Raw genomic sequence first — 24,476 nt, 5'->3', positions numbered from 1 at the left:
TCCAATGACTTGTCAGCTCCTATTCCCTCCCTATATACAGCTCTCACTATAACATGACCACTGTGTGTGGTGGAGGAAATGCCGTTAGTAATTCCTATTATTGTGTATACAGTGATGGAGAAGGCACAGACGGTAATAAACTGTCTGTGCCTTTTCTGTGTAGACAGCCGGATCCCTGCTCTCGCAGCTACGCAATCAAATGTATCTATGCTGTTATACAATGATGTTTTGGAACATAATTATAGAATAGGAACTAGAGATGGGCGAAGACAAACAGTAAAGTTTTGGGTCTGTACCTAACACCTAATGTTCGGGCACGGACCCCAAACACGGACTTCCTCCGAGAAATGGAGACCCCTGACAGAACTAAAGAAAAACCTTGACTCCTTTATAGACCCTAAATAGGTTCTGCACCTATCGCTGAGCAGGAAACCTGACCCTAAGGCTAGGCTCTACAAAGGGATTGAGATGGGTGAGCTCTCAGTCATGCCCACTATGAACTAAAGAACACACAGGGGAAACAAACAGGGGAATACACTTAGCTCTAAGATGACACTGGAAAAAGCACGGTAACAACCCATGAAGAAACTTCAAAGTAATTCTAGTCGACTACTAGAATCCCAGGCCTGATGGGTATAGCACGCGATCACCAGCAACTCTCTGATGACCTGAGTGTATTTAAGGACACAAGAAGGAAGTGCTGATTAAGAGCAGAAAGATGAGGATAACACAGGGTCCTAAAGGGAAAGGTATAATCCCCAAGCAAGGTGAGGATCACCATTGGGTCCTAAAGAGCGAGAAATGAAAGGATCATGGAGATGTTTGTAAGGCTAAAGGCAGCGTCCTTCTACAGCCGGACACCTTATGACTGTCAGTCTACCCTGACACATCCGTGACAGTAGCCCGCCGTCATGTAGAGCAGTCACATCAGTAACTGCTGATGTAAAAAATATATAGCTGCACTCTAGTCTGCTAGAATGGTAAATTTAGACAATTGGAACTGCATTACTGCCATGAAAAATAGATAGCTGCTACATTATGTATATGTGGAATTTTGGAAAAATGGAACCACAATATTGCTCTAGAAAAATTTACAGTAGAAGTACTTGGCAGATAAATTGGCCAATGTATAGAAGCCCAACAGCTAATGGCAAAGTGTACCTTGTTGTTGGGTCCCTGTCCTGATAAAAAAAAATTCCTGTCCTGATGAAAAACCTCTCTTGGACTAAAAAGCCTACAATTTATGGGGTAGGAAGGAATCAGTTAATTAAAACAAAGAGAGTTTTTTCATCAGGACAGAATTTTTTTTTTATCAGAACACGGACACAACAACAAGGTATGCTATGAGGTTCGCTGTTGGGCTCATATATATTGGCCAATTTATGTGCCAAGTACGTTCCTTCTACTGTAAATGTTTCTAGAGCAATACTGCGGTTCCATTTTTCCAAAATTCCACATGTACGTAATGTAGCACTTATCTATTTTTCATGGCAGTAATGCAGTTCCAAATGTCTAAATTTACCATTCTAGCAATCTAGAGTGTTGCTATATATTTTTTAGAACTGTTGTCTTAGCTGGCACCTGTTCACACAATCCAGGAGGTGCTGGTCAGTTTTTCTATTAGTGACTGCTGATGTGACTGTTCTACAACTGATCCATATCGTCGTGGGACACTATGGAGTATTTCATCATGTTGGACCGGTGAGACATATGGTTGTTTAATGTAAACTAGTCATTTAACGCTAATCAAACATCTGTGAGCTGTTATTAATAGCAAGGGAACATTTTGGGCTAATGGGCCCTTTACCTGGCTAGTAATAGCCCCCAGTGGGGGGCTTTTCCTCTGCTGGTTATGAATAATTGGCAGGAGCCCACGAGTGCTGACTAAAACTCCCATCATTGTCGTCTGGCCGTGCTGATCTCAGGGAGAACAGGTGACAATATGAGCTGCACTTGGCACTTTTTAACACAGGTCGCAGTGACAGCTGCGGGATCACGCTGACATCAGACTGCATGTGTCACACTGTCACAGAATACTGGAGGTAGGGGGCCTAAGCTGACCCTAAGCTGGGGCCCTGACTAATCCCTCACCCTGGAGGTACTGTTAAAGGTACAGAGGTCCAGGCCGCCAGCGTAACCCCTACCTCCTGAGGATCCCTGCACCTAAGTAATCTAGTCCTGAGAAGGACCCCGATCACAACAATTGGGAACCAGAAATAATATGCCCACACACAGTATTTAGACGAACGAGACAGTACAAGGGAAAAACCAAAACCACCTTGCATACAACTTCTACACAACTACAACAGAGGGAACACCAACGGGAAAGGAGATAAATGATAAAGCGAGGAAAGGGAAAAAACACTTCCAAATACACTTATCTCAGCAACTCCAAACACCACGATCCGCTCTGTAAGTCTGAATGAAAAGCTTTCACCGACACCTCCCAAACAGACCTGCAGGAATATAAAGGAGTCTCACTAAAGAAGCATTGATTGCAGCTGGGCGAGGCTGGACCTCAGCTAGCCCAGAGAGAGAGAGAATTAACTCCTACACTGCCGAGAAAACACAAAGCACCAACAAGTCAGCTGCGAGAAGTCAGGCTGTGTACTCGTGACGATCTTCGTGGCAACACACCCGTGACAGCATGATCCCGCAGCGCTCTGACCGGCAGTAACGATGTTAACGCCTATCAGTGCCCCTGTTTCCCCACTGTCACGCAGATGACACAGATGAATTAGGTCTGGGTTCAGGGACTGTTCTGGTACCCATACTTTTAATAGATGTTCGGCTGAACCCACCGGACCCTAGCATCCAGGGTTCTGCCCTTCACTAGTAGGAACAAGACCACACGGATAATTAAGGTCTATGGCCAGACATGAAGCTGTTAAACACTTCCCAGTAAAGAGGATAAATGTCTGACACATTGGGGTCTATGCCCTGTGACACATTGCTCCAGCCGACTTAGTAGTACTGTAGTTGTTTATCTGCCCAGGTCGTGCTGTTTGCTACTTAAGTTGTATACCATTTATTATCAGAAAATGCATTTCATTGCATTAAATTCATTAACAGAAATCTTTATTGTCACGGGCCAAGGATGAGAACAGAGTGTTATAGGTAAAGGTGACAGAAGAACAGGTGTCCATATTACCAATAAACTATATTCTATACCAAAGTACATGATATCTAAAGTATGGAAATTGTTACCTGTGTATTTTTTTATTTTTTCTTTCCCCTTTTTTTCAGATGCTTAAGGCGAAAGGTGAAAGCGTGAGCCCCTTTGAAATTGCAAATAAAATTGTTAGAAATCTTCCAGAAAATAACTTGATTGAAAAAACAGAAATTGCTGGTCCAGGTAAATTAAAAGTTGCTTATTGGATCCATTTGCTTCCTCTCACCATGTAAAAAGTGTACAATTTTTGGTGTTTAATTCCCAATGCTAACCTGAGTTAGTCATACAGTTCCAGAGATATTGGCTACTTTATTGTTTTAAGGTCTTCCCAAAGGGTGTGGCTTAAAGGATTCTCCGGCGGCATGTCTTTAATCTCATATCAATTATTAACCTGTGAGCACCACCCATTGCTAAAGGCCATAAAAATTAAATGAACACTAAAACATATAGCAATTAAAAAAAACAAAAAAAAACACAAAATACTCCAGAGAGCAGTAGAAATAAAATAAGAGCTAAAACTGGTCGCTTTTGACTTGGTGACAGGTCTTGTTTAACGTTCTTCTGAAGGATTCTGCACTAATTTGGGAACAGATCCAGTATAAAGGTTAATATTTTCCTTTCTCCTTTGTACTGTAATTATCCCTACTATTATAGGTAGAAGTTGTAAAAACAATGACGTGGAACTGTGTCTAATAGTAAGGCTTTCATTGGCATGACCATAGTCATAAGGAATTTTATGGAAACCAGTTGAAAAAATTGAGTTTTCTTCAGTATGTCTCATGAAATCTGAAATAAAACCAGTTGTAGTCATTAGTCTTTGTGAACAAATACATTTTTGATCTTGTACCCTTATCTTCATCAGGTTCTAAACGCATAGGGGTAGTAGTCAGAGTTTAAAGGGGTTTTCCCACAAACAAAAATTAAGTTTAATCAATAGATCCTGGAAAAATAATAAGTTCCACAATTGATTGTATTTAAATAAAATGTCACTGTGCTGAGATAATCCTATATACCGTATTTTTCGGACTACAAGACGCACCTATGTTTTAGAGGAGGAAAATAGAAACAAAATGTAAGCAAAAAATGTGGTCATGATGCACTGTCATGGGGGAGGGGGTCTGCTGCTGACACTGGTATTTGGGGTAACGTCAACCAATTCTGTTAATATTCTCCATCCTGGTATGTATGGCCTCTCCTTCCTTGTATATGTGGCCCTCATCCCCATCCTGGATTATGTGGCCCTCATCCCCATCCTGGTATACGTGGCCCTCATCCCCATCCAGGTATACGTGGCCCTCATCCCCATCCAGGTATACGTGGCCCTCATCCCCATCCAGGTATACGTGGCCTTCATCCCCATCCAGGTATACTTGGCCCTCATCCCCATCCAGGTATACGTGGCCCTCATCCCCATCCAGGTATACGTGGCCCTCATCCCCATCCAGGTATACGTGGCCCTCATCCCCATCCAGGTATACGTGGCCCTCATCCCCATCCAGGTATACGTGGCCCTCATCCCCCATCCTGGTATACGTGGCCCTCATCCCCCATCCTGGTATACGTGGCCCTCATCCCCCATCCTGGTATACTTGGCCCTCATCCCCATCCAGGTATACATGGCCCTCATCCCCATCCAGGTATACGTGGCCCTCATCCCCATCCAGGTATACGTGGCCCTCATCCCCATCCAGGTATACGTGGCCCTCATCCCCATCCAGGTATACGTGGCCCTCATCCCCCATCCAGGTATACGTGGCCCTCATCCCCCATCCTGGTATACGTGGCCCTCATCCCCCATCCTGGTATACGTGGCCCTCATCCCCCATCCTGGTATACGTGGCCCTCATCCCCCATCCTGGTATACGTGGCCCTCATCCCCCACCCTTCTATACGTGGCCCTCAACCCCCATCCTTCTATACGTGGCCCTCATTCCCCATCCTGGTATACGTGGCCCTCATCCCCCATCCTGGTATACGTGGCGCTCATCCCCCATCCTGGTTTGCATGGCACCCCAATCCCCCATTTTGGTATGCTTGGGCACCCCTTTATCCCCCATCCTGGCATGCATGGCACCCCTCTTCCTGGTATGCATGACACCCCTTGATCCCCATCACACTGCCCACAAAAAAAATAATACTCACCTCCTCTCTCCTTCAGTGCTGCGTCCCGCTCTGCTGCCGACACTCTCACTGTGTGAGCCGCTCATGGCGTCCCTGCCATGCGCCCTCACACAGTGAAGTGCTGTGCCTGAATAGTCACTGCTCCCCACGCCGGGACTGTGTGCGTGGGAAGCAGTGACCATTCACTCTCCAATAGCTTGCACACTGTAGCCGCAGTGCGGCACCTGTTGCGCTCGGTGGTCTGTGTGCCCACTATTAAAGGCCATGAATATTCACTACAACCTGTGGGAGTGGGTTGTAGCAAATATTCATGAGCTTTCATAGCGGGCACACAGACCGCCGAGCGCAACAGGAGCCGCTCTGTGGTTACAGTGTGTGCACTATTAAGGAAAATGAATATTCATTGCTCTCCACCCTCATGGGCATGGGGAGCAGGTAATATTAATTTTCTTTAGCAGTGCCGCTACCGCTATCCCCCAGCCCCTCCCACCACCCACAGCCACAGAACATATGTTCGGACTATAAGACGCACCCCCGACTTTCCTCCAAAATTTTGGATGAAAAAAGTGCGTCTTATAGTCCGAAAAATACGGTATGTGCCCCTGCTATCTGCTGTGCAATGGCTGTTTCTAACAGTGTACGGAACACGGTCTGATCATACTACATCTGCATCTGAGACTGGGAAAGGGGGCATCTTCTACTTCTGGAGTAAAGAATAATAACCACAGACGCGGAATCTTTAGAGCAGTGAAACTATGGAACTCTCTGCCACATGATGTAATGAGTGATTCACTAAAATTTAAGAAGGGCATGGATGCCTTTCTTGAAAAGTATAATATTACAGGTTATATATACTAGATTCCTTGATAGGGCGTTGATCCAGGGAACTAGTCTGATTGTCGTATGGAGTCAGGAAGGAATTTTTTTCCACATTGTGGAGCTTGGTGTTTGCCACATGGTTTTTTTTTGGCTTCTTCTGGATCAACATGTTAGGCTATGAGTTGAACTAGATGGACTTAGTCTTCCTTCAACCTTATAAAACATCTCCTGGGCAGGGGTGAAGCAAAAGAGTATACAGACATTACAGCAGAGGATCACAAATGATTCTTTCTTTGAAGTAAAACATTGTTTAAAAACAGGGAGGGAAATGTTTTACCTTACAGATAGAATCAGCTGTGATCCCCTGCTCTCATGTCTGTATACTCTTCTTTGCTTCCCCCCTGCCCAGGAGATGTGGTATCTGTAGACCAAGTTCTGTACACGGTCAGACACGGCCATTACACAGGGGAACATTCATTAGATAATCTCAGCACAGGGACATTTTATTTAAACACATCCAATTGTGCAAGTTATTACATTTCGGTCTGGACTTTGGCTGGACCATTCCAAAATGTCAATCTTCTGCTGGTGAAGCCATTCTGTTGTTGATTTAAAGGTATACTTAATCTCTAAACGATCGCCAATACGCCTTTTTAACAGCGGCAGTCAGGGTGAATTATTCCTTAGCGCTGCTTTTTACCGGCTCTGACAAATAAGTGAATAGTGCCCCACATCATTAGAAAATAGCAGGGGTAGCTCAGACCCTGGAGAACATGATCAGGGCCATTTTTTTACTGTCCCCAATTACTGTTGTTCAACGAATAATGGCGATCATGTTAAATCAAAAGTGTAGTCCCATTTAAAAATAATTTATTTCTTCTCTGACATGATCAGATATAAGAGAGAAATTGTGTCCCCTGGCCCCCCACAGTACCTTGGTATCTGAACTGCCATCCCCCAGCCCTCCTCCTCCGGTTCCCAAAACAAAATGGAGGGCACATGCTCAGTGTGTCTGCCTATATCTTCCTGCCTGCACCCGGAAATGTAATGAACAAATTTCATTGGTTCCTGACATTTGATAGGTAGATGTTATCACAGTGATTAAAAGCCCCATATTTTGTAAATGTGGCAGCACTTGGGCTGTGCCTCTCACTTCTCTCTTTGTAGTTGTTCTGGGAAAGAAGAGAGCTATGCTATGCTCAAGTGCTGTCCTGTCAGCTAAAAAAGAATCAAATTTCCATATCGGTTTCAATAAATTCTTTGTTGAGCTCCTCTTCACTCCCACCGCGCCCTCCACCGTGTCATCCTCTTAGTCAGATTACATTTTTCTCCTCATCCATGACCGCACCATGGAGAGTGGGAACAGCCCCTATTACTGGACAGGAAGCCAAGAACACTATAAAAAAGGCAACTCCCACTTCTCCTTCAATGTGGTTTCCTGCCCTCTGGATGTAGAAGTCTTGAGTACACGGCTGGAGCAGTTGTGAATTATGAAAATCAGTGACGTGTTCTATAGCAACCTCTAGTAAGAAGGGCACGGAGTACACTCGTGGCTGCTGCCTCATGGCTTGTATATTAAACCTGTTGCCTTGTGGCTGCCGCCTCATGGCTTCTATATTGAACCTGTTGCCGCATAGCTTGTGTATTTGAACCTGTTGCCACGTGGCTTTTGTATTGAACCTATTGCCGTGTGGCATGTTTATTGAACCTGTTACCGCGTGGTTTGTGTATTGAACCTGTTGCCTCGTGGCTTGGGTATTGAACCTGTCGCCTCATGGCTGCTTCCTCGTGGCTTGTGTATTGAATATGTTGCCTCTGGTCTGGCTTCATGTCTTTTGTATTGAGCCTGTCGCCTCACGTCTTTTGTATTGAAACTGCCGCCTCAGGTCTTTTGTGTTGGGCCTGCCGCCTCAGGTCTTTTGTGTTTGGCCCGCCGCCTCAGGTCTTTTGTGTGCTGGGCCACATGAAGGAGCTCCTAGCAGTAGAGCGGGCACTCCAGGAGTTCATGCACACACTACAAGGACACCACGTGAGGGTCTTTTCAGACAACTGAGTCGGACACAGCTAAAGCAGGGCGAATGGGAGTTAAGTCAGTCAGTCTTTCGGCAGATTGTACAAATGTGGGGTCGTCCCTCCATAGATCTGTTCGCCAACAATTGGAACAAGAAAACCACGCTCTTTTTGCTCCCTAGACCCCAAAGGGAACTCCGTAGCCGTGGATGCCTTCACGATCCCGTGGAGTTACCCTTTAGCTTACTCTTTTCCTCCGACCTCTCTGATTCCAGCTGGTGTGAGGAAAGTCAGGCAAGAGATTGCGAGGGTAATTTTGATAGCCCCCTTTTGGCCAAAGAGGGCATGGTTTTCATGGCTGAGGAGGTTATCAATCTCTGACCCATGAGTTCTTCCGGAGCTTCCAGACCTTCTTTCTCAGGGTCCAGTTCTCCATCCTTGGGCTTCAAGCTCTTCTGAAGGACAAAAGTTTCTCCCCAAATCTTATCACCACACTACTTGAAAGTAGAAAACCAGTGACCACCAAACTGTACGGGAAAACCTGGAAGAAATTCCTGTCAGTCTCCGGCTCCTGGTTAGGTAGGGAGGTTCCGTTGACAGCTATCCTGGAATTTTTACAGAGGGGTTTGGAGCAGGGCCTGGCCACAAGTACCTTAATAGTTCAAGTTGCGGCCCTGGGAGCGCTCTACAATTTTGATCTAGCTAGGGATAGATGGGTATCTAGGTTTATTAAAGCATCAGCTAGATCCCGACCCATCCCATCCCGAAATACTACACCCTGGGATTTAAACTTGGTCCTTTAATGAAGGTCCCCTTTGAACCTCTGTCAGAAGCATCCCTAAAAATTCTGTCCCTAAAAACAGCAGTCTTGGTAGCTCTCACATCCGCACGTAGGGTTAGTGATATTCAGGCCCTATCGGCAGGCCCCCCCTTCACTCAAATCTTGAAGGATAGGGTTACTCTGAAAACCGACCCTGCTTATCTACCAAAAGTGGTGCCAAGATTTCACAGGTCCCAGGAAATCACCCTCCCTTCTTTCTGCCCTAACCCTAGGAACACGAAAGAGAAGGTCTTTGTCATGAAAACAACACCCACTCTTGGGTCAGACCTTGCAGCTCTCTGGCGCCCCCTTATCCTGCTGGTCAAACACGGTATTGACAGAGGATAAGCACGGGTGCCGCTGCTCTAATTTATGTCGACTATTGCGGCACGTGATGTGACAGGACGTATATATACCACCAGTTCCTTCCAGGAACGTATATATACCTCCGACCAGCCACCCTCAAACCACAATATCACATAAATACTGGTATACTGCCACCACCGATCGCTTAACAGGTGGATCGGGTACCTGGTAGGTAACGTGAATTAGCGAGTGAGGAACGTGTTTGCTCGACATAGGATAAGAAGAAAGAAACTGGTAAATAATTAATGATTTACTCCCAAAAGGGGGGCAGTGTTTACAAAATATATACAAGATATTATAAAGGAGACAATTTACATGTATGCATAAACAGTTATTAAAATAAAAGGGATAAGTAATAGCAAAACCTGCTTCACAAGGTGATGGTCTCAGATTCTGTGGGGGGGACGGCTCCCCGGAAATTAGACTTGATTCCTTCACGCAGCGTGTAGTGCATGCGTCTGCGTCCCTGGTTGGAATGGCTTGAAAAATGGCCGATCTGGTTTTTAGCAAGCAGCCAAAACTCTGGGGAACACCCCTTATTTACCTTACAAGGGGGCTCGGCTTTGCGAGCCCACCCAGCTGCAGAAGACCTAAAAAATCCTTCAGATTCCATATCTTGGTGTGGGGGGGGTCCCACATCCAAGAGGGAGACATCATCTTGACCGTTACCAATATTCATGAAGATAGATATTAAATATGAAACCTCTATGACGCTCAGAATCTCAGAATCCATTATCTCAGTTCCCGGTCATTCCTCAGTTATGCAAGTTATACTATTGTAATGGGCAAAAGGTGAGCATTCAAAAAACGTGGTTCAGATGTTTCTGTCAGACCTGTGCGTGATTAAAATTGGCATAAAACGTTTGTACAATTAAACAATGGGATTTTTTTGGAGGGATTTTCCGGTTTGTACCAGCGCTTGCCCTGGACTGAGGTTTTATGGCGGGTCATAAAAATTCCTGGTTTGGGGAAAAGCAAAAGTGAGTTCTATGTCTTCACTTACAAACAGATAGGGGGTGGGGTTTTTTTTTTTCCTTTTTTAAAACATCTCTCATTTTTAAAAACTCGGGCAAAAATACCTTTTGCCTGACAGTCTTGCATACACTAGACGTCAGAAGGTGCCTAATCCGATTCCTAGAGGCGACAGAAGAGTGTAGGCAGGATAGCTCTCTGTTTGCTTTCAGGGCCCTCATAAGGGGAAGAAAGCTTCTAAGGGCACGCTGGTCAGATGGATAAGGGAGGCAATCACACTATCGTACTCCTCACGTGGGGAAGCTGACCCGGAGAAACTGAAGGCCCACTCAACAAGAGCTGTGGCAGCCTCCTGGGCGGAGAAGTCCTGTGCTACGATAGAGCGGCAACCTGGTCTTCTCCCGCTACCTTCTTCAATCACTACCGGCTAGACTTAACCTCTTCTTCAGACCTTACTTTCTGGAGAAGGGTTCTGGAAGCTGTGGTCCCCCCTAAAGAGTCACTTCCCTGTAATTCTCTCCGTGGTGCCATCATGGGGGAAGGAGAAAGACGTAGTTATTTACCGGTAACGGGATTTCTCAGAGCCCATGACGGCACCCGTACATTCCCTCCCTTCACGGGTGGGTGCGCACACTTATTAGTTACTTGTGTTACTAACCTAATGGTCCTCTCATGCTCTGTAAACAACTGATGTGGGAGAGCGGCACCGCCCTTTTATCTGTAGGTTTCCTGTCCTTGAAGGGCGGATTCCCTCTCTCCGTGGTGCAGTCATGGGCTCTGAGAAATCCCGTTACCGGTAAGTACGTCTTTCCAGGTCGTCCCTCTGACAGCACCATGGAGGACGTTCTCCTTATCCTTTCTGTGACAGGAAACAAGAGAGGTTAAAAGCCCCCCCTTCCACCCTCTAGTGTTTTTCCTGTCCCTGGTGTTATGTTCTGCTACCAGAGCTAAGGAAAGAGAGGAGATCTGTCCCTACGATAGAACTCAGCTTAATCCCTACGATGTAACAGGGGACCTGATCCTGCGATCAGACCTGCTAAAGTCCTAAGCTAGTCTGTACGGAGACCTATAGATGTGGGGAAGGAATCCCTACAAGTACTAAGGACTGGGAGGAAAATGGGACACCTCCTAACACAAATAGTAGCAGACAGACGAACAAACAAAATATATAGAACATAGAGGTCCGTAGACCAAGCAAACTAACAGAGTTAGATACAGAGCACAGGCTAGCTAGAAAGTAGTTAAACAATGAAGTCCAGCAAAGCCAGAGGGGCGGAGCAGGATTAAATAGGCCAACAAGGTCATGTGACCAGCAAAGGAAAAAAACTAAGAACAAGGTTCTAACAGTACCCCCCCTTCTAAGAGGATCCTCCGGATCCCCTAGGACCAGGCTTATCAGGAAATCTCCTGTGAAATGCTCTGATAAGTCTGGACGCGGAAACATCATTCGACCTCACCCAAGAGTTATCCTCGGGTCCGAAACCTTTCCAGGCCACAAGATACTGCAAACTACCTCTATACTGTCTAGAGTTAAGGATGCGAGAAATTTCATATTCCCCCGTCCTCCACCACCGGAGGAACAGAGGCAGAGGCGTCACAATCCGATACAACAGCTTTTTTCAACAGAGAGACATGAAATACCGGATTAATTCTCCAGGAGGTAGGAACCTCCAACCTAACAGCAGATTGGTTGACAACCTGAAGCACCTTAAAGGGCCCTACAAACTTGGGACCCAATTTCTTAGAAGGAATCCTCAACCGCAGATTCCTAGAGGACAACCAAACCATGTCACCAACAGCGAACAAAACCTCCTGTCGTTTCCTATCAAAGTAGTCTTTAGATTTTCTGTTGGCCTCCTGAAGATTACCACGCACATCCGTCCAAACTCTCTCCAAATCACCGGAAAAATTCTCCTCCTCAGGCACGGCAGATCCCAACTTGGAGAACGACCCAAACGACGGATGTCTCCCAGAACAACAAAAAAAAGGCGAACAACCAGCAGAAGAAGATGTATGATTGTTCAGAGCAAATTCAGCAAGTGGCAGAAACTCAGACCACCCCTCTTGATTGTCTGCCACAAAACAACGCAAGAACTGCTCAACATCCTGGTTTTTCCTTTCTGTCTGGCCATTAGATTCAGGATGATATCCGGACGAGAACGACAAATGAGCTCCCAACCTGTCACAAAAGGCACGCCAAAAACGAGCCACGAACTGAGGACCTCTATCAGAAACAATGTCAGTAGGAACGCCATGAAGTCTGACAATTTCCTTGACAAAGGCCTTAGCGAGAGTTTTAGCGCAGGGCAGTTTGACGAAGGGAACCAAGTGACACATCTTGCTAAAACGGTCCACGACCACCCAGATGACAGTAAAACCCTCAGAGGGGGGAAGGTCAGTTATAAAGTCCATAGCCAAATGTGTCCAAGGAGCACTGGGAACCTCCAAAGGACAAAGCAACCCCGCAGCAGGAGTATGTGAGGACTTAGATCTAGCACAAATAGTACATTGGCGCACCCACTTAATGACTTCCTTCTGCCATCCAGGCCACCAAAAATTGCGACCCACCAGTCTCTTGGTCTCAGAGATTCCGGGATGACCTGCCAACAGAGATTCGTGACACTCAACAAACAAATCTCTCCTAAAGGTCCCAGGCACAAACAAGCTCCCATGAGGAGTGTTAGATGGGGCATTCTCCTGTGCTTTAAGAATCTCATCTTCCAAAACGGAGTCCAAAGCAGCTATCACAACACCTTCTTGTAAAATGTTCTCCTCTTTCTCAGCACCGAATATGGGAGAAAAACTGCGAGACAAGGCATCCGCCTTAACATTCTTAGTACCAGGGATGTAACTAACGGAGAAATTAAACCGCGAGAAAAACAGTGCCCACCTAGCCTGACGGGCATTCAGGCGCTTGGCAGCATCAAGATATATCAGATTTTTATGATCCGTAAGAACCTGAACGGGAAATTCCGCACCTTCCAAGAAGTGGCGCCAGTGTTCAAATGCGAGTTTAATAGCCAATAATTCCCGATTACCAATATCGTAATTCAGTTCAGTCTCCGAAAATTTTTTTGAAAAAAAGGCACAGGGATGTAATCCATCCCCGTTATCCTGAGACAATACTGCGCCAACCCCCACAGAGGAAGCATCAACCTCAACCAAAAACGGCTTAGTCACATCAGGCTGCATAAGGATGGGAGCAGAGGTGAACCTCTCCTTGAGATACACAAAAGCTTCAGTGGCCTCAGAAGACCACTGAACCGCATCAGCACCTTTCCTGGTGAGATCGGTCAGAGGTTTGACAATACTAGAAAATTTTTTTATGAATTTTCTGTAATAATTGGCGAAACCCAAAAACCTCTGTATCGATTTCAAACCAATAGGCCTAGGCCATTCCTGTACAGCTTGAACTTTAACCGGGTCCATCTCAAAACCTTCGCTGGAGATAATGTAGCCCAAAAAACTAATTCTCTGTACAGCGAACTCACATTTCTCCAGCTTAGCAAAAAGCGAATTGTCCATTAACAACTGTAATACCTCACGTACGCTCCGCCAATGAGACTCCAGATCTGGCGAATAAATCAAAATGTCATCCAAATACACCACCACATTTTTGCCGATCAAAGGTCTAAGGATGTCATTAATAAGATTCTGAAAAAATGCAGGAGCATTAGTAAGACCAAAAGGCATAACCAGGTTCTCAAAATGACCCACAGGAGTGTTAAAAGCAGTCTTCCATTCATCACCCTCCTTCATGCGCAACAGATTGTATGCCCCCTTAAGGTCAATTTTAGAGAACCACTTGGCCCCCATTAACTGGTTAAACAGATCAGGAATCAATGGCAGTGGGTAAGGATTGCGTACAGTAATTTTGTTAATCTCACGAAAATCCAGACAAGGACGTAAACCGCCGTCCTTTTTTTTTACAAAAAAAAATCCAACCGCCACAGGAGACTTAGAAGGCCTAATGTGACCGGCGGCCAAACTTGTCTGTATGTATTCCTCCAAAGCCTTTCTCTCAGGAATAGTAAGGTTAAATAAACGACTTTTAGGCTGTGTGCCCACGTAGCGTTTTACAAGCGTTTTTGATGCGGAATTTCCGCAGCGGAAACGCTTGTAAAATGCTTGGTAACCCGCACCCCATGATCCCCAATGGGTTTCCGCAACTTCTATGCACATGCTGCGGATTTTTCCGCAGCGTTTATGCCGCGTTCAAAAATCCGCAGCATGTCATTTAATTTTGCGTTTCCGCAAGCGGAATTACCTTTGTCCAATGCATAAAAAACGCAAGGCAATTCCGCATGTGGAAAACGCGTGATAAACGCGCGAAAAAAGCGCGATAAACGCGTGCGGAATTCCGCATGCGTTTTTCCGGGAGAGGACTTGCATTTATGCAGCAGAAATTTTCTGCTTCATAAATGCAACGTGGGCACATAGCCTCAGGAAGAGTCGCTCCAGGGACAAATTCAATAGAACAATCATAGTCTCTATGGGGAGGCAAAACCTGCGATTCCTTCTCAGAAAAAACTCTCCAAAAATCCTGAATAGGAACAGGCAATTCTCCCCTATCCAAAGCTGCAATACGCCCGTTACAACACTTGTCATAACATTTATGGCTCCAGGATTTAATTTCACTGGTAGACCAATCCAGTACAGGATTGTGAAATTTTAACCAGGGCAATCCCAATATTACTGGAGAAGGCTAGTTATTCAACACTACCAAATCCAATTTCTCATGGTGAACACCATTAATAGTGAGAGGAAATTCACAGACCTTGAGAGTAATATTCTTCAAAGGGGAGCCATCCACAGAAACCACAGCAATGGGGAATGATAAAGGTTCGGGTTTTAAATTGAGTCTTTCCAAGAATCCCCCATCAATTACATTCAGAGTAGACCCACAATCAACAAACACCCGAAATTCCATTAATTTTTCCTGAGCAATCGTGGAAGCAGCTAAAAATACACCCTTGGAATTTAAACAGGCAATACGGGCATGACTGACCATTTTTTTTTCTTTCTTGATACGAAGCTCACAGTCTTTAATCAAATGACCAGATTTTCCGCAATAGAAACACAAGCCTTCAGAAAATCTGCGATCTTTTTCTTGAGAGCGAGGTGCCATCGCTCCAATCTCCATCGATTCACCACTGTTAGTACACACATTCTCATAACCAGAAACTGACATAGCAGAGGATTTGCTCTCATTAACCCTTGCACGCAGTCTCCTATCCACCCGTATAGCTAATTGCATAGCCTGTTGCAAATCTTCAGGTGTAGGATAAGCAATTAGCAGGTCTTTAACCCTTTCACTGAGCCCAGCAAGAAATAGACTTTTCAGAGCAGAGTCGTTCCACCCTGTTTGAGTAGACCATCGACGGAAATGAGTACAATATTTTTCCACATTACCTGATCCCTGTCTCAAACGTCTTAACTCAGTCTCAGCTGATGCGACACGGTCAGGATCATCATATAATAGTCCCAAAGCAGAAAAAAAACTATCCACTGATCTGAAGCATGTATCACTAGGTTGCAAAGAAAAGGCCCACTCCTGAGGCTCTTTGCGCAAAAGTGACATTATAAACCCTATGCGCTGGGAATCATCCCCAGAGGACTTGGGTCTCAAACGAAAATACAATAAGCAAGCATTTTTAAATGAAAAAAATTCTCGGTGTTCACCAAAAAATAAATCCGGCAAACGTACCTTAGGCTCCAAGAAATGTGCTCCAGGACAGTTACTCACGTGCTGACGGAGCTCGGCCACCTCCAGAGAGAGTCCCTGCAGGCGATGAGCCAAATCCTGAACCGACACCATGATGGAACAGAAAAATCTTTCCTTAGAGAATTTGCTGGGCTGGACTTACTGTTATGTTCTGCTACCAGAGCTAAGGAAAGAGAGGAGATCTGTCCCTACGATAGAACTCCGCTTAATCCCTACGATGTAACAGGGGACCTGATCCTGCGATCAGACCTGCTAAAGTCCTAAGCTAGTCTGTACGGAGACCTATAGATGTGGGGAAGGAATCCCTACAAGTACTAAGGACTGGGAGGAAAATGGGACACCTCCTAACACAAATAGTAGCAGACAGACGAACAAACAAAATATATAGAACATAGAGGTCCGTAGACCAAGCAAACTAACAGAGTTAGATACAGAGCACAGGCTAGCTAGAAAGTAGTTAAACAATGAAGTCCAGCAAAGCCAGAAGGGCGGAGCAGGATTAAATAGGCCAACAAGGTCATGTGACCAGCAAAGGAAAAAAACTAAGAACAAGGTTCTAACACCTGGAAGGATAGGAACTGGAGAGGAACAAGGGATCTGAGGATCCAAAGAAACCTACCAGATAGTGGGGTCAGGGGGATTGGGTGGCCCAGCTTCTCCTTCCCCCTGTGAAGATGCCTGCGTCTGACAACCCCCCAAGGGGGGGGTTCCTCAATCTTGGCCAGTGTAGCGCTGCTTCTGGCTTCTGATCCGCTTCCCTCCGGCGAGGGTTCTTGGCTCTGGCGCAGCCCTTCTGCATGCTGAAGATCCTGATCCCGATGCAGGCCGCACTTCCAGGGACAACTTCCTGCTTGTGCGGGAGCGCTTTTTGAAAATTTAAAGACACAGTTGGCATACGTTCCAGGATGGAACGCATGAAGCAGAGAAGACAACAGAACAGGTAGCATAAAAGGCTTACTTGTATCTGTTTTATTTGCTGGAGACTGTCTAAGATGGGATCTCTGTTTTGCCTGAATCCTCCATCAGAGCTGCCTGTGGTACATGACAGGGTTCCCACTAATCCATCAGCAACAGCTAAAAAATATAATAAGAAAAATATGGGAAAGCCGAAAAGATGTGCCATTTGTAACAACAGGCTACCTGAGGCATCGAGGAAGCATTTATATGAAACCTGTACTTCTAGAATCATCAGGGAAGAGCAGCCGTCCTTTCTCACACACCTGAGGTCTATGATTAAGGAGGATGTACGAGCCTCCATCTCCGGTCTAGTCTAGCAAAGCGGCCAAGGTGGGAAATGGAACTCCGTTTGGACGAAGAGGTCCTTCAGATCTGAAGATAACGAGGAGGAAGAGACAGCTTGGCATCCGCCAGAGGGAGGGAAGAGATACCGCTTTTCTTCAGAGGATACGGACAAACTTCTAAGATCCGTCAGGAACACCATGCTGGTGGTGGAGGAGGCTCAGAAATCTCTTTCCATACAGCATAAGATGTTCGGAGGCCTGAGGTCTCAGAGAAGCAGAGTTTTCCCCTTGAACAACCACATCTGAGTCATGATCCTTGAAGAATTGGAAGATGCGGAGAAAAGGCTGGTCGTTCCACGGGACTTTAGACTTCGTCTGCCATTCGTGCCTGAGGACCTTAAACCCTGGGATGAAATTCCCAAGATTGACGTCCCTATGGCAAAAGTAGCCATGAAGACCTCGATCCCCTTTGAGGACTCATCCAGCCTAAATGACCCGATGGATAGGAAGGTGGATGGCCTTCAGAAGAGGACGTGGGAGCCGGCGGAAATTATTAAAACTAACATCGCTGCAACCTCGGCCGCCAGGTCCATGTACCTGTTTGTTGACAATCTTAGGGAACAATTAAGATCGAAGACTCCTAGACATACTATTCTAAAATCTCTTCCCTTACTTAGATTGGCAGCGGGATTTATGGCGGACGCATCGGCGGAGTCAGTCAGATTTGCAGCCAGAAACAGTGCACTATCAAATGCAACTAGGTGGGCTATCTAGTTAAAGACATGGTCGGGGGACAGTCAGTCAAAAAATAAGCGTTGTTCTATTCTCTTCTCGGAAGCTAGAGTGTTCGAGCCTGTTCGGGATGATATTCTAGAAAAGGTGTCAGATAAAAAGAAGGTTCCCAGAAGAAAAGTCCAAGAAGTATAAGCCCTTTTGTAGAGCCTGTCCTTCCCACAGACCAGAATATAAAGGGAAGGGAAAGTCTGGTAGATAAAGCTACCCCAGAGGAGGTACAAGTAGAGGTCCACCATTTCGCTCTGGGTCAGGTTCGGGAAGACATGGACGCCATGCGCGTAGAGGGGCGCGACTGAAGTAGTTCATCACAGGCTGGTAGGTGAACTCACAAGTGGGTGTTAGAAACACTATCATCAGGGTACAAGATAGTTTTCCCAATATCCCCCCCGAAAAGTTTATCCTAACAGATTCCCAGTCTATGGCCAGAATTTCTCCCATTTGGTCAGAGGTTCAGAATCTTCTAAAAATAAGAACTGTAGTTACGGTTCCCCGAGGAGAATCATTTCAGGTGCACTACTCAAGGCTTTTTTCCATCAGAAAGCCATCCAGAGAAACACGTATAATTATAAACTTAAGTCTGGAAAAGGCATACTACCATAATCACATTCATCAGCATTATCAAAAATATCTCCGATTCGCCATCAAATCCTGGATCAAATTCATTATTTCCAGTTTTGTTGTCAACCCGTGGAGCAGAGGCTAGATCAAAGGGTTTTCACCAAGCTGGTAGCAGAGATCGTAGCCTACCTGAGCAAAACAGGGGTTATTGTGGTTCCTTATCCAGACGATTTTCTTCTTGTGGCGGGATCTCGTCACAAGCTACTAGATCACATAAAGCTTACAATTTCCACTCTAAAGAATGTGGGTTGGTTGATAAATTGGGAGAAGTCAGATTTAACTCCAGGAACCAGAAAAATCTTTTTGGGGGTTACCTTAGACTCCCATCTAAGAACCTTGTTTCTGCCCGTAGTAAAGCAAAGGGCGATAAGAGACAAGATAGGTCAGTTCTCAGGGAATCATTGCTCAATCAGGAGTTCAATGAGAATTCTCGGTCTGATGACGGCCTGAATTCCTGTGTGAAATGGAGTCCGTTTCATTCAAGTGAACTTCAGAAAGCTGTCTTGTCAGTTTGGGACAGAAAGCAGATATCCCTAGACAAAGTAATTCCCTTGTCACGAATAATAAAGTCATTGATTTGGCGGCAGGTGCCAAAAAATCTTCAAGTGGTGGTAGATTTGATCCCCTTCCCAGTTGTAGTCATCACCACCGACGCGAGTCAGTCAGGTTAGGGAGACCACATAGAAGGAAGTTTTTTTCCGGGGACTTAGTCACCAGAGGTTCAGGCCATGTTTTCAAACTACCGAGAACTTTGCGCCGTATAGGAAGTTCTTCGGCGCAATCGTCTGGTGCAGAACAAACACATAAAGGTGCTGTCGGACAATACTACGACAGTATCTTTTCTGCGACACCAAGGAGGCCCAAGACGTGCAATGCTCCAGGGCCTTGTTTCAAAAATATTCATCTGGGTAGAGAAGACGGCCTTATCAATCTCCGCAGTCCACCTAAAAGGAGCTCAGAATCAGTTAGCAGACTTTCTAAGCAGATGGGAATTTCTGCCCACAGAATGGGAACTAAATGGGGAGGTATTCCACAGATTGTGTCGCCGTTGGGGTGTCTCACAGATAGACCTGTTTGCAACCAGAGAGAACGCAAAGGCCAAAAAATTCTACTTCAACTAGATGTGTGTTCTCGGACGCACATCTAGCTGAAGTGTATAGCAGCGCACGAACTTGCCAGGCCCGTGCGCTGCAATACATCCTGCTGGTCAATCAGAGGCCTGCAGCTAGCAGCTGATGTCAGTGTACAAGCGACGCTGGAGTCAGCTGCCGGCTACAGGAGAGGACGCTGCATGGAAAAAAAAAAGGAAGGTGAGTAGGAGTGTTTATTATGTTTTCAGCAGCAGAAGGGAAGGAAGGGAGACACAGATTCTCTATTTCGTAGGTAGGCGGAGCCCCATAGGATAGTCACCTCAGATTGGAAAATGATGACCGGCCCCTCCAGTATATAGGCTCCTCCTACTCCCATGTTCATCAGTCTTTTTATCTGAGGTCTCAGAGGATAGTCGCTGCTTCGGCAGCTCCTCAGAAGAGTTGTTATTTTATATCCAGCGAGTCCTGGACCCCCCTGTGGTCTAGAGGTCTCTGGGGGTCTCGGCTCTGCTGAAACCCCTGACCCTCCCCTGGCAGCTCTGTGTACCCCTTGAGGAGGTTCCCACTTATGCCTGCCGGCCCCAGGGGATACAGGGCGCTCCCTGGCGGAGGCGCACACCACACATCTGAGAGGGTCCCTGCGTGCTCCGCCATAGGGGGGAGCAAAGGGCCATGGCGCCACACATCCCTGAGGATCCCTGTGGCGTTCAGCCGGGTAAGTGCTCTTTGGTCTAAAGAGTATCTTTGACGGCTACGGCAAGTGTACTGCCTGTGTGTTTCTTGTCTATTTCAGACGCTGCCTTGACTGGGGAGCAGAGACGGAGGCCAGTAATTTTTATTTTTATTTGCGCATGCTTTTTCGTTTTTGCTTCCTGCCTTCATTGAGGCAGGAAGCTCCCTGTATTGGCGCGCATTTTCTTGCTTTATTGACTTGCTTCCTGCCTTCATAGAGGTAGGAAGTTTTCTGCCCTCGTTTTTGTTGTTTGAATAAGCGCGGGCTTTGGCGGGGGCGTGGCCTAGCGGGGGCGTGGCTTAGCATCTCTTGGCTTCCTGCCGTCATTACTTAGGCAGGAAGCGCTTGGTTGAGCGTGCGCTGGCGGTCCCTGCTTCTCCCTCCGGCGTCCAGCGGCGCCTCCTGCTCTCTGCTCCCCGTCCGTCCACACACTTAGGAGGAGCGGTCGCCGCAGTACCGGTGAGTCCCCTCTGCCTCTGGCAGGGTTTTTTTTGTCAGTGCTGTCTCTCCAGGCTACCGATTAGGAGTCCTCGTGAGCACTGCCGCTTTCTCTCCTAAAGCTATTTACTTCACTGACCTTTTAGGCTGCGTAGTATTATAGTTGCTGTGATGTTAACCCCTTCTGAAAAAGTGGAGCTTTAGGGGAAACACATGGTGTTGATTTTTTGCTCGGCATTTCTGGGGTAGCTCTTTTCTAAGGGTGAGCTTTAACCCTTCAGAGCCTGACGCATATATATGAAAAAAAAGAGTGAGTTTTGAAAACAGGCTGTGCAGCTTTCACACTTTTGCCATCCTTGTTGTACATCCTGGCATCTGGTGTGGGTGGCATGTCGGATCAGGGGCCTGGGAGTGCGGATCGGTCTCCTGATCCGTTTCAGGTTCAGTCGCACGCCTCTGATACACTCAGGCCTTCTACTACATCAAGTTCAACGCTCAGTGATGTTAAGGTGGAGGCGCTCACTCGCTCCATTGATAGTCTCTCTAGTCTCCTGGGACAGTGGGTGTCAGCTAGCTCACATCCGATGCCACGAGGTAAAAAGCGCCGCAAGACTATGGTGGCGTTGTCTCCCTCGCAGAGCGCATCAGAGGCTTCGGATTCACCAACAGATTCGGTTGATGAAATTTCTGAGTCCGAAGAGGAGGATCAACAGGATCGCTCTGTTTCTCTTTCTGGTCGCGTAGATGGGCTTATTAAGGACATGCGGGAAGTATTAGAGCTGTCTGAAGAGCCGACAAGACCGTCTAGGTCGGGCCGTCTGTATCAGAAGACGCGCCGTGTTCGTTCTACATTACATGCGCATGAGGAACTAAACGAAGCGGTGGAGAAGGAGCGTCAGTGTCCGGATAAACGCTTCCGAGGAACGCTTTTTTTTGATGCCCTATATCCCTGTGCCAAGGAGATGGTCACTAATTGGGTTCCCTCTCCTGAGGTGGATATATCTCTGTCTCAGCTGACCAAGTCTTCCCTGCTTCCTGTTAAAGGGAGAGCCAATCTTCAGGATCCTTTGGACAGAAGATCGGAGTCAGCGGTGAAATCCATCTATGAAGCCGCTGGTCATGGTTTCCGAGCGGCCTCGGGGGCCATGTGGGCCGGTGAGGCTTCTCTGCGGTGGTTGGATCAGCTGCGTGCGGCGTGGCAGGATGGGACTTCGCGTTCAGAAGTGGAAAAGCTTTTTCAGCGAATGGAAGAAGCTATGTGTTATGGCAGAGATGCAGTACTGGACACTGCTTCAATTCTGTCCAGGGCTCAGGCTTCGGCAGTCACGATTAGAAGAGCTCTGTGGCTTAAACAGTGGACCGGGGATGCAGTATCCAAACAGGGATTGCTTAGTCTGGCATATAAGGGCGGTCAGCTCTTTGGTTCAGATCTTTCGGAACTAATTGCCAAAGCTAAAGCTAAGGATGTTACTCTGCCTGGGAAAAAGGCAGTGGCATCCACAGCCAGCAGGACAGGGCCCGGCAGAGGTCTTCGGTCCTATCGGGCCAGGGGACGATTCAGTCAGCCTTCTTGGAGATTGGGTCATCCCTCATCCTCCGGCAGATCCGCCCAGAAATCTCGTACTCCTTGGAAGCAACGGTCCCGTCGGGAGGTTGATAAAAAGGCTGACTGACGCCAGGGATCCCCCCGAGGGCTCTCGGGTGGGAGGTCGTCTGCTACAATTCGGGTCGATCTGGGCATCCCACATAGCAGACGCCTGGGTGACACGGGTTATGTCGGCAGGCTATTTCATAGAGTTTCATTCTCTGCCTCCAGACAGGTTTCGTCTGACGGGCATTCCGTCCGTGCCAAGACTGGCTGCCGCACTGTTTCAGGAGGTCGACTCTCTCCTACAGCAGGGTGTGGTGGTTCAGGTTCCTCCGGAAGACCAGGGAAAGGTTTTTTATTCCAACCTTTTTGTGGTCCCCAAAAAGGAGGACAAGTTTCGTCCGGTGCTGGATCTCAGGGATTTGAATATTTACGTCCGGACACGGAAGTTCCGCATGGAGTCTCTCCGATCGGTGATAGCGACCCTGTCGCAGTACGATTTCTTGGTGTCCATAGACATCCGCGACGCCTATTTGCATATCCCTATCGGCAGGGCTCACCAGCTTTTCTTGCGTTTCGCTATAGGTCAAGCCCATTACCAGTTTGTGGCCCTGCCTTTCGGGTTGGCCTCAGCTCCCAGGGTTTTTACAAAAATTCTGGCTCCTCTCATGGCGCTTCTTCGAAGACAGGGGGTTACGATCCTCCCCTACCTGGACGACCTGTTCATAGTGTCACCCACAGCGGAGGAGGCAATAGCGGCTCGCGATCTCTCCCTTCAGTACCTGATGGACTTCGGGTGGCTGATCAATTGGAAGAAATAGTCATTGGAGCCAGCACAGTCCATTCTTTTCCTAGGGATGCAGTTTGATACTGTTCGGGCAGTTGTGTCCCTGCCTCCTGTCAAACAGACGAACCTTCGTCTTCTGGTCCAGGCTATGAGGTCGGCGCTGTCAATGTCCCTTCGGGAATGCATGCGCCTTCTGGGTCAAATGGTGGCAACTATGGAAGCAGTACCATTTGCACAATTTCATTCCCGGGATCTCCAGAGCCTTATTCTGACCCATTGGGATCGATCGCTAACTTCTCTGGATCGCTCGGTCATTATCTCCCGCAGGGTGCGAGAATCTCTTGGATGGTGGTTACGTCCGGAGACTCTATCCGTGGGGAAATCCTTCCTTCCTCCGAGATGGTCGGTGGTGACAACCGATGCCAGCCGGACAGGCTGGGGGGGAGTTTGGAACGACCTCTGGATTCAGGGGGTCTGGTCGCCAAAGGAGTCGTCTCTCCCGATCAACATTTTGGAGTTGAGAGCAATATTTCTCTGCCTCCAACATTGGACGGTCTTATTGAGCGGTCTACCGGTCCAGATCCAGTCGGACAACGCTACGGCTGTCGCGTACATCAACCACCAAGGCGGAACGAGGAGTTCCAGTCTCATGTCGGAGGTATCTCGGATCCTGGTCTGGGCCGAGTCCAAAGTTCCAGCAATCTCTGCAATTCACATTCCAGGGGTGTTGAATATCTCAGCGGACTTCCTCAGTCGCGAGCAAGTGGACCCTGGGGAATGGAGTCTCCATCCAGAAGTGTTTTCTCTGCTGTGTTCCCGTTGGGGGACTCCTCAGGTGGACTTGATGGCATCCAGGCTGAACGCCAGGGTTCCGACGTTCATGTCCAGGTACAGGGACCCGGAGGCGGAGGCGGTGGATGCTCTAGTGGCCCCGTGGGGTCAGTTCAAGCTGATCTATGCGTTTCCGCCGATATCCTTACTACCTCACGGATCAAACTCGAAAGGGTATCAATAATTCTGATAGCACCAGACTGGCCGCGGAGGACATGGTATTCGACGCTGGTGTCTCTTCAGGCGGCACCTCCGTTTCCGCTGCCCCTTCGCCCGGACTTGCTCACTCAGGGGCCCATTCGTCATCCGGACCTGAGGTCCCTTCGTTTGACGGAGTGGCTCTTGAGAC

The 24,476-nt window shown here is 47.3% G+C and overlaps 1 protein-coding gene across 4 annotated transcripts in view; it reads left to right on the top strand.

Annotated features, from left to right (window-relative positions):
- The window catches only part of RARS1 (arginyl-tRNA synthetase 1), a 265,471-nt gene that overhangs the window by 61,631 nt on the left and 179,364 nt on the right, over nt 1-24,476 (top strand). For all 4 annotated transcript variants that reach the window (XM_073651111.1, XM_073651108.1, XM_073651110.1 and 1 more), the window contains one exon: nt 3,247-3,355. In XM_073651111.1, the coding sequence (XP_073507212.1) occupies nt 3,247-3,355 (109 nt within the window). The remainder of the gene's footprint in view (nt 1-3,246; nt 3,356-24,476) is intronic.

The sequence above is a fragment of the Phyllobates terribilis genome, unplaced genomic scaffold, assembly GCF_046119375.1.
Source record: "Phyllobates terribilis strain yellow unplaced genomic scaffold, ASM4611937v1 Scaffold_11__3_contigs__length_659146591, whole genome shotgun sequence".
In the NCBI taxonomy this organism is placed as follows: Eukaryota; Metazoa; Chordata; class Amphibia; order Anura; family Dendrobatidae; genus Phyllobates; species Phyllobates terribilis.
The sequence above is the reverse complement of the archived record's forward strand: the minus strand, read 5'-3'. Positions and strand labels throughout refer to the sequence as shown.